Source organism: Hypomesus nipponensis, chromosome 2 (genome assembly GCF_054491055.1).
Source record: "Hypomesus nipponensis isolate SF chromosome 2, ASM5449105v1, whole genome shotgun sequence".
NCBI lineage: Eukaryota > Metazoa > Chordata > Actinopteri > Osmeriformes > Osmeridae > Hypomesus > Hypomesus nipponensis.
In genome coordinates this window covers 7,733,534-7,744,548 of record NC_140362.1, presented here as the reverse complement: position 1 = coordinate 7,744,548, position 11,015 = coordinate 7,733,534, and the positions used below count along the sequence as shown (strand labels likewise).

Genomic DNA, 11,015 nt, shown 5'->3' with positions numbered 1-11,015 from the left:
TTTTGAAGCCGTTCGGAAGTCATTCTCCATGGCCTCGCCGAACTCCTCCCATGCCCGGGTTTTTGCCTCCGCAACCGCCAAAGCCGCGTTCCGCTTGGCCTGCCGGTACACATCAGCTGCCTCTGGAATCCTACCAGCCAATAAAGTCCGATAGGCCTCCTTCTTCAGCTTGACGGCATCCCTCACTTCCGGAGTCCACCACTGGGTTCGAGGGTTACCGCCGCGACATGCACCGACCGCCTTGCGGCCGCAGCTCCGGTCAGCCGCTTCGACAATGGAGGCCTGGAACATGGCCCATTCGGACTCAATGTCCCCAGCCCCCCCCGAGACATGATGTCCCCCCACCCGAAGGCGGAGGGAGGCTACCCTCTCGTCCACCGGGGTGAACCCCAATATACAGGCGCCGAACCGAGGGGAAACAAGTATTCCCACCCCAGCTCGACGCCTCTCAACAAGGGCAACTCCAGAGTGGAAGAGAGTCCAGCCCCTCTCAAGGAGACTGGTTCCGGAGCCTATGCTGCACGTCGAGGCGAGGCCGACTATATCTAGCCGGAATCCCTCTACCTCGCGCACCAGCTCAGGCTCCTTTCCCCCCAGCGAGGTGACATTCCACGTCCCTAGAGCTAGCTTCTACAGCCGAGGATTGGACGGCCAAGGCCCCCGCCTTCGGCTGCCGCCCGTCTCACACTGCACCCGACCCCCATGACCCCTCCTGCGGATGGTGAGCCCACTGGAAGAGGGTCCCACGTTGTCTCTTCGGGCTGTGCCCGATCGGGCCCCATGGGAAAAGACCCGGCCACCAGGCACTTGCCATCGAGCCCCACCCCCGGGGCCTGGCTCCAGGGGGGGGGGGGCCCGGTGACCCGCTTCCGGGCAGGGGCAACTGAGAACCATTGTTATTTTTCTTCATGGTAGGTTTTTGAGCCACGCTTTGTCTGGTCCTTCGCCTGGAACCTGTTTGCCTTGGGTGACCCTACCACGCGCATAAAGCCCCTGGCAACATAGCTTCCAGGATCACTAGGACACGCAAACCCCTCCACCGCGGTAAGGTGGTCACTCAGGGAGGGGGCGTCTGATGAATATTTTCTTAATTTTGTACCAGGGTCAATTCTACATCAAAATGGAGAGCAGTGTTTACAGGTATGGCAATAGCGAAGACAACCAGCCGGTCAGCATATTTTTGTGATTTGTGTAAAACTTGGAATTTGAGTGAGACCGCGTCTTGTTTTGACGTTAGCCTCAGAGTCAGACTCAGCTGTGTCTAGTAAGTAGGCTACTGCCTTCAATGCCACAGCTGAGCTATGGATAAACTTTATTATGTCAAAAGAAACATTCTCATTTCCGGCGCTTTCAAACAATCAGTGAAGTGTGGCTAGCAACAGCAGCTAGCTTGCCTCTACCAAACTTCTTTTGAATTAGCCATGTCCCCCTAAATTAATGTCAAACTTATTTAAGTTTTGGGGGGCATATTTATAGTTGGCAGACAATACTGTTTGAATCGCAATTCCATCTGAAATACTACCAGTGACAACGTTGTTACAGTAGCTTGTTTCAAAGAGGGTTCGCTTGTTTCAAAGGGCGTTCGCTTGTTTCAAAGGGGGTTCGCTTGTTTCAAAGGGGTTTTCCTAATGAATTATGCAATAAGAGTGGGCTAAATGCTGGAAAATATCACGAGAAGGGAAAACGGACCCACCTGCAACCGACGCAAGCAAGCACACCCTACAGTTTTCCCAGAAATTGTACCCTCTCTTGTTGTTGCTTGTTTGTCTACAGACACACTTGCACTTATAGCGGTTCATGTTGTTTAATTGTAACTTGTTTAACTACATGCTCTTAAGGTTCTTCCCCTGTTCACAATATACACATCTGCTTCAAGTTTTGGCTACTCGCAATGTTTTAGGGCTATCTTGTTGTTATTATCAGTGACCTATGCACTTTGTAAAGCTCTCTCTTGGAAGTCGCTTTGGATAAAAGCGTCTGCTAAATGAATAAATAAATAATAAACTAAAAGTAAAAACAGGGGGGCACTGTTCTTCACCTGAGGTTATTGGGAGACCCCTCTCTCTCCCCCTCTCTGTCTTTCTGTACAAAAGCACCCAATAAACTATAACAGAATTCTGGAGGCCCCAGGTAAACAACATTTATGTTACCACCACAAAGCATTGTTTTGTTTCTGAGTGGCATGTGCCTTACTCACATAATAAGAATTTTAAGCAGCCAAACGTAAGCTCTTTATAACCCCCCAACCACAGGTTTCACTGTGGACGTTGCTGTCCATCAAAGGTTGATTAATGTTCTCAGTGTTGTACTGTACCAGGACATGTTTTTTATTGTGTTTCCGCTGGATGAGAGAATAGCACTTGTTAGACCAAAGAGGTTTGAGGTTAGTGATCTAAGGTTTCTTTAGTGTTGTGTTGTGATTGATTTAATTGTTTTAAAAGAGGGATCATATTTATCTGCAGATTTATGCAGATATTGATCTCATAGAGCATAAACTAAGTTGTGTGGGAACCCTGTTTACCCTACCAACTAAACAGCTGTAATTGGGTGTAATCAGAAACAATGCTTAAGCCATTGATTGTAAGTGCAAACACAAAGATTAATTCACACAACAAACGTTTTGTTTTTGTTACTATTTATAGCTTGAGAATTTAGAATAACTGACCTTGATAACCTCACAACTATTATTGACCACAAGCTGTAGATTGGTACTCTTTGACTGCCATCTAGTGGATGTTACAATTGAAAACTGTAGGTGAGCTTTTGAATTCATTTAGAGACTGTGTCAAAAGAAAGACATGTTAAATAAATCTTCCATTCCAAAAGAAAACAAACAAAACGAAAGATGCACAAACATGGTAGAATCCAAGGTATCTTGGAAGATTTTTTTGTTGTTGCCAGAAGACAAAAATAGGTCATGGTAGAAGAGTATTGTTCCCAGCATTCCTGATGGTTCAGTGAAGTGCATGATTCATGCTGAAATATACAGTAAAATCTAAATAGAAGTGATAAACTTGTAAACTTGTTTTTTAATCAAACCCGAATGTATTCTATTTTTATTTGGGAAGATAGACTATAGAAAATAAATGGTTATTTATATTTAATTATTAGTTTCGGTGACTATCTTGCTTGAAAAATATAGCCTAATTGGGTGTGCTCCCACCTTCGACAAGCACAACCATTGTTCTCTCGCATATATATAATTTAAAAAAAAATCTTTACCCCCCTAAGGATCCGTCAATATGTGGACAACATAGACAACATCGGTGTCAAAAGTTTTGTCTTGGTAGCGATTGAGTTGCTTGTATTTGTATTTATGTTCTGTTACACGGTTAAGCTTGAAATTAAATTCTAGTGGCGAAAAATGAAGAGAAGCTAATGGTGGCTAACCTGCTAACCACAGTCACTAATGTCATCAACGTCAATAACACGCGTGACTACCTGAACAACATTAGTTTAGCAGCTAAACGTTCACTTCTGGGAGATAGTTATAGGCTAACTAGGACACCACAAGCAAAGAGGCCAGGGTGATAACCATTTACTCAATTAATATTGTCATAAAAAACACAATTATGAAATGTAATGTACAATATGATATACACTGATATTATTAAACTAGTACATCTTTTTTCGGAAACGATACTGCGGCTGAGGCTTTAGCAACATGACATTAGCCTCTGTTGCCTGGGCAACACATACGACAGCGGTCTGTGATACATCTGTTTTCAATCGTTAAAATAAACGTTCCTCACATATAAATGTTCGTTTTGGGATTCATTATGACATCAGATTACAGGTAAACAATTTGTTGGTGAAATGATCATTACCTGTGGTTTCAAACCAGTGTAGCTCAGTGCAACGCTGTACGCAAGACACACTAGAAAGAAAAACAACTCCACAGCTGTTTAGGAAGCCAAACGGCATCATGACCACCAACAAAACTCGGCAAAACTTGTTCTTGCTCCGGCTTTAGCTTATGGATATTTCGCAGCGTTGCCGCAACGGACCGAATCTTTCTCCACCTCCATTACGGAACTACAACACAAACTAGCGCACCATCAACGTCATTGTTCTCAGCGACTCCCTCTGTTCGCTGATTGGACGGTTGAAAATCAACCTGAAAAATCTGACTTACTTACCGAATGGCCAGACCTAGTACAAAAGCAAAATCAAAATTGAGCGGAAGTATGTAGGAGGGCAGAGCCAGGCTAAACAATGATTGCTACCAGTGAACTTTTTTTGCTACCAGTGAACTTTTTTGAATGAGCGATTTCCCCCGGAATAAATGTCAAGCTTAATTACATTTTTGGGGGCATATTTTCAGTTAGCAGATGGTACTGTTTGAATTGCGATTCCATCTGACATATTGCCGGTGACAATGTTGTTAGAATAACCTTCAAAGGGGGTTCTTGATGAATTATGCAATATGAGTAGGCTAAGCTTGAAAATATCACTACAGGGGAAAAACTTAAGGGGACGGACCCACCTGCAACTGACACAAGCATGCACACCCTACAATTTCCCCTTCATACAAACTTTTCCTAGCATGTCATAGAATGGCTAGAATGACTCTCTTACCTTTAACAACACAGGGGAAGTGTCTGATTCAACGTTGTGGGAGTCACTTAAGGCGGTATTAAGGGGACAGGACACATCATCTCATATGAATACGTCTTGAAAAAACAATAGAGAGCATGCCTGCCAGTAGTAATTGAAGCTTGAAGTCTTACTCAACTACAACATTTACACACAAACTCTGACAACTCTGATGTGCTCAAAGATAATACACCATTAAAACTAGAATATAATTAAATTCTCTCTAACCAAGTTAATAATATTCTATTGACAATAAAACAAAAGCAATTCGAGCTAGGGGACAAATCGGACAGACTTCTCACATGGCAGCTGAAGCATTCAAGTGAATAGAGCTGGCTGTTCATAATCCTTAACGACAAATCCCTGAGACAATTAATGAATGTTTCAAGGAATTCTATGAAGTTTTGTCTGAATTCAAGACTTCCACTGCTCCTTCAGCCCTTTCCCACTTTTTCCGATCACTGTATCTCCCCAAATTAGATGATGCAGATTAAGATTCTCTAAACGCAGACATCACATTGGTTGAAATACTCTAAGCCATCACATCTTTCCCCAGCGGTAAGGCCCCGGACCTGGGGGCTTCGGAATATAATTTTACAATAAATATTCTTGGAAACCTGCTCCCCTGTTGCTGAGATTATTCAACCATTCTATTTGCAACCAAGAATTGCCAAAATCAATATACTATGACAACTTTTCTTCTTTAAAAAAAGGCTAGTGGAAACAGATCCAGCATTGTACCCCCCCATAGCCCTTCTGAACTCAGATCTTAAAATGTTTACTTTTTGGCGGGGGTCAAAAAAGTGTTTGACCAAATTGAATGGGATTATATTATCAGTGCTCCAGGAGTTTGGCCAAGGTGAATCCTTATCTCTATGATTGAAAATACGTTATGCCAAACCCAGGTTCTCTGTGCTCACTAACTTTGACAAATCAGCACAATTTAAACTGCATAGAGGCACTAGACAAGGATGTTCACTTTCACCCCTGCTCTTTACCATCACAATCGAACCCCTCATGGCTGCTATTAGAAATATCCCACTTATTTCATCTCACAAGATAGGCCAATTAGACACACCGCATATCTCTCTACGCCAACGACATTACTCTCCACCTTGTTGACCCAGAACGGTCCATCCTACCCCTATTAGATTTGCTGGATACTTTTGGGAAGTTTGCTGGTTAAGATGTAAACTGGTAAAATAGTGAATGTATGACTGTAACTAACTATTTTGATCCAGGCTTACACAAAACATACCTTTTAGAAATGTAGCGGATAGCTTGAATAGAGTTTATTAAGGTCATAAATACATGTTCTATTAACTCAAGGCTCCAACTAATTCAAAATAATGGTAAATAGACTTCATTACTCCAGGACTAAGCTTAATAAATTCTACCCCTCCTTGCCCAAGACCTGGTCATAACAAACATGATGTGTCTTGTTGTTGTGACCTGACAGCCTCACTACCCGTTTCAGTCATCTGCAGAAATCTGTTTACCATGCTGCCATGGTAACACAAGCCAGGTCCTTTTCTGAGCTGTTCATGGACAGAACCTCCACTAACATAGCTGTGGTGTCATCCCAGGCTCTGACTGTCTGTAAACACTTTGATGCATGGGACAGAAGAAGGAGGGAGGATGAAGGGGGGTGGGGGGCGTTCTGAGAAAGATATGGTTACTTGAGAGAGGGGGAAAAAGTGAATAGGAAGAGAGAGCAAACAAAAGAGAGTGAGAGACTCACGTGTGAGTATTGCTTAAGAGTGCTCCTATTTATAGGGAAGGAATGTACACAGAGGCCTCTTGGAAAGAGACCATAACAACAACACCCTGTAACACGTCTACAAACACACACCCCTGAATTCATCGACATAAAGCACCGACACCAAAGAGTGAAGGGTGAAGTAAAATGAAAACAAATTATTGTTGAATTATGCTGATTGCTGAGCCAAGAGACACTTTTGAAGCCATTGATAGCAGAAAGAAAAGGTGAGGAATCCTACATTCATCCCCAAAAATTGGCACACACAGACACACATGCCGGGAGTGGCAACATGGAGCTGTACCTAATTCAGTTATTGTTACCATAATATCCTACTGTATGACTTTTTTAAATTACATTTTGTTAATGTAGCAGATGCTTTTATCCAGAGTGATGTACAAACAGTCAGTTATCTCAGACATGAACACTGTTATTGGTTTGCCAACCAATCCATCTGACAACCATGATTTGATATGTGCATCACACCAGTACTTTGTCCAGTATTTGCTTTGTAAAATAAAAAAAGTACTGTTTTCTGTTGTCTGTCACTTGAAGCGGGCTGCATTGGTTCCACTGGGTGTTGAACACCAGGCTATACCCTACTAGCTTAGTTTATGCTGCTGCGGGTCTGCATTCTTAATGTCATGTGCGGAGCTCAGCATTTTTGAAACTTGAACTTGAAACTTTTTAGTTGTGCACCCTTGTTGTGTTGATAGCCAGAATATCCTTTGCACTAGGTGATGCTGTTGAGCAAAATGGTGGTTTGCTTTGCACAATTTCTTTTGTTTTGCCAGAAATCTCTACTCTGTGTAACTCCTCCCTCCGCCATCCAACCAATCATTGTCTGTGCGGCTCTGCGGTTGACATACGTGTACCTACCTGCCTTTAGATTTTTTGCTGGTGCACGTAGCCTATCCTGTATGGCTCTCTGCAGTGTCCGTGGACCCTTTGGAGACGCGTTTGACATTGTAGTATAAATTAATCTTAAGTACAATGTGATGGTACATGAATAGCAGGTCATGTGTGCCTACTCAGTATTTATCCATTAAATATGCAGTTGTCTCCAGGGTTACTGTATGATTATACAGTCAAAAGCCAGGGTTGATAGTAGCACAGTTGGATGTTGGCGTGAAACATCTGCTAAAATTACTATCCCTGCGCTTAGCTGAAACTGGACAGGGATGTGTCCACTCAGATAAGCTACAATATACAGCTTCATCAGGAGCACCACCGAAAATACATTTGATACATCTTATAATGTGTTCTTCTGTCTATAGCATCATGGAGTGCCCAGTTCAGGAGGTCTTCCATTATAAAGACCAGGACCATTTCCCTCAGCTGCTCCTGCAGCTCAACAGTTTGAGACAGGAGAGGGTCTTCATTGACTTGCTCCTTTGTTCTGACAACCAGGAGATCCCCTGCCACCGCAACATATTAGTCTCAAGCAGTCCCTACTTCAAGGCCATGTTCTGCAATAACTTCAGAGAGACCCAACAGAATAGAATCAACTTGAAGGGGGTCTCTGCCACCATCCTAAGCTCCATGGTGGACTATGTCTACACGGGCCAAATCACTATCACCATGGAGAACGTGCTGCCGTTGATGCAGTCAGCATCCATGCTGCAGTACAGCCACCTGTTTGAGGCCTGCTCCATGTTCCTCCAGGGCCAGCTGAGCCCAGACAATTGCCTGAGCATGGTGCGTCTGTCTAAGATCCTCGATTGCACCAGCCTGAGGGAGAAGGCCAGGGATATGGCCATGAGGAGCTTCTCTGATGTGGTGGAGTCGGAGGACCTGCGCGAGCTCTCGCTACCGGAGCTGATGGGCTACCTGGAGGACGACCGCCTCTGTGCCGAGGAGGAGCAGGTGTTCGAGACGCTCCTGGCTTGGATCCACCACGACCCCTTCTCACGGCACGGAGCCATACACAACCTCTTCAAAAAGGTGATGTATTGCTTCTCATGTGTGTTGCGACCAGCAACCGCAAATTGTTTGACAACTGAGGCATTGTTAATTACCAACACGACTGATCTGATCATGATATACAGGTTCGTCTTCGCTACATCCACCCCACTTACCTGTTTCAGTTCATCGCCAGTGACCCTCTCATTCAGTCCTCCAGCTTATGCACTGAGGTCATCGAGTCCGTCCGCCGCCTTCTGTTCTCCGTCAGCTCCCTGGTTACTGGCGACCTTAATGCCCTGTGGGGAGCTCCACGTCGTTACGCCTGCCGTGAGACGCTGGTCCTGGTGGGAGGAAGGAAGAACAACGAGCAGACCTCCAGGGAAGCCATCCTCTATGATGAGCATACTCAGCGATGGCAGTGGCTGGCTAAGCTGCCTGTCCGCCTCTACAAGGCCTCCTATGTCAGCATCCATAGCATTTTATATGTGCTGGGAGGCCTGACCATAAACACGCAACCCAGCCAGGTCTGCACAACCGTCTACACGCTCTCCCTCAAGACCAACCACTGGAGAGAGGCTGAGCCCTTGCCGGAGCCACGTTTCGCCCATCAGAGTGTTTCCTACCTACACTTCATCTTCGTTCTGGGGGGCATCGGTCCAGACAGGAGGGTGTGTGACTCAGTGCAGAGGTACAACAGCATGTTTAACCAATGGGAGGCCGTGGCGCCCATGCCTGAGGCTGTGCTCAACCCGGCTGTGGCTGCCCACAATCAGAGGATCTACATGTTTGGAGGAGAAGATGCCATGCAAAACCCTGTCAGGATGATACAGGTACTTCTAATAATACTTGTAATGTTTTACAAAACTCTCGCCTGATATGGTCAATTTACTCTAGAATCTACTCCATTAACTATAGTTAGTCAGTGAGTCAAGTTTTTATTTTAAAATGCAATTAATGATGTGTCATGTAAAACGTGTTTTTGTTTTCTCCAGGTGTACCATATTGCCAGAAATCTATGGTCTAATATTGAAACCAGAACAGTAAAGAATGTTTGTGCCCCTGCCACTGTTCTAAATGACAAAATTTACGTTATTGGAGGTAGGTGGGATTAGGTGTACATTAGATTACGTGTTGGTGTGTTTTTGAATGTATGTGTTGGTGGTGAATGAGATTCTACTGAGCCAAAGAAAGACAACAAGGCATTGATCCTTAGACTGTGGCTCAACCACTAAACCAAATAAACTTAACAAGACAATAGATCTTTCCTCATAACGTTGTCCTGTTGCAGGTTACACCAGGAGAATGATGGCCTACGACACCAAAGTCAACCGGTTCATCAAGTGTGCCAACCTGAAGGAGCGAAGGATGCACCACTCTGCCGCTGCCCTCAACAACAAGCTCTACGTGACAGGGGGACGCTACATTAATGGACAAGATGTTATTGAGGACTCTGACAGTTTCGAGAGCTATGACCCAAAGACAGACACATGGACGTCAGAAGGGACACTCCCCTACAAACTATTTGACCATGGCTCCCTGTCCATGATATCTATCTCTGACAAATCAAACCCTTCTTGAAAACTTCCTATGTACTATACGTCACAATCCTGTTTCCCATACATTCAACAGCCATATACAGAAGTATTTGCATAGTATTGTGTCTTGTGCAATGTTATTCAAGGCAATGTATAATGTCCAGCTGTTAAGCAACAAGCCTGAACAAGCCTGAGATCAATGCTAGTCTAAACATGTGAAAGAGCTAGATATATCTTTAGAGTATGTGGCATAAATCATTGCCTGTTATTTGAGAATGCCCGTTATTATTTAAACATTCCCTATGTTGATGACATTGCTGATCTTACAGTTAGCATTCATAGCTTACTTGATCATTAATTTAAAAATGAAATCCACAAAACGGAAATAGCACATGGATAGCATGAGCAGAAAATTGGTTATTACTGCATTGTTTGCTACCTTAGCAAACCTCTTTGTGTTGCCTCATAGATTTGGGGTGTTGTATTGATTCATTTATGTGATTTCGTATTTTTGTATGCATTTTCTGATTGATAAAAGCAAATTTCACCCCTAAGACTGTGATGGTAAGATACTGTAAGCCTTTCAACTCTAGCTCTCACTGTGTTGTCTGACAGGCTCTTTGCAGTCAAGTAACACCAGAGGAAACTTGAGAAGCACATAGATCTCACATGTGAAGGCGAACCACTTGTGCTATTCATGCCCAGATGGGTTTAAGTGATATTGCAAAAAATCAAAAAATCTGGCATCTCAATAAGTGTGTGGAAAATGTAATATTATAACAAAACTGTAAAACAAATAGCAGATTGTGTATTCATACAATAAACATGATACATGAATGGTCCAGCCTTTTTTATGATCAGCCTAAACCAAGGATTTACAAGATACTCCCAATACTATTATGAATGTATACTTTTTTCAATACTTTATACAGTTTTAATTATTTTGCTGATTACTCTAGCTTAACTGTCTTGAGTAGCTACATGTTGGCCAGATAACATTACACAACCCTGTAAACATGGCTTTCATATCAAATGGAATTTGTCTAAGGGAAATGACAATGTGTCAGAGCACTAGTTATAAGTGAGAAGAGTTGACTTCTAGTTCTTTGGAACGCAGAACATACTCTACCAAAGTTTGCCCTTCTGAAATACTGTAGAAGGCGAGAGACGATGTTGTGTGTGTATTAGGGGGTCACTGGAAACTATAGGTGATCCAGTGT

The 11,015-nt window shown here is 43.5% G+C and overlaps 1 protein-coding gene across 2 annotated transcripts; it reads left to right on the top strand.

Annotated features, from left to right (window-relative positions):
* Window positions 1-6,393: 6,393 nt before the first annotated feature.
* Window positions 6,394-10,632, top strand: LOC146300634 (kelch-like protein 38). 2 transcript variants are annotated; one of them, XM_084704040.1, is made up of 5 exons: window positions 6,394-6,582; window positions 7,633-8,299; window positions 8,404-9,090; window positions 9,253-9,358; window positions 9,549-10,632. In XM_084704040.1, the coding sequence occupies exons 1-5, from the start codon at window positions 6,527-6,529 to the stop codon at window positions 9,836-9,838; spliced, it is 1,806 nt and encodes a 601-aa protein (XP_084560166.1). In that variant the 5' UTR covers window positions 6,394-6,526; the 3' UTR covers window positions 9,839-10,632. The 2 variants fall into 2 exon arrangements, with proteins under 2 accessions (XP_084560166.1, XP_084560172.1); XM_084704046.1 differs by lacking the exon at window positions 6,394-6,582 and having other exon boundaries at window positions 7,618-8,299.
* The last annotated feature ends 383 nt before the right edge of the window (window positions 10,633-11,015 follow it).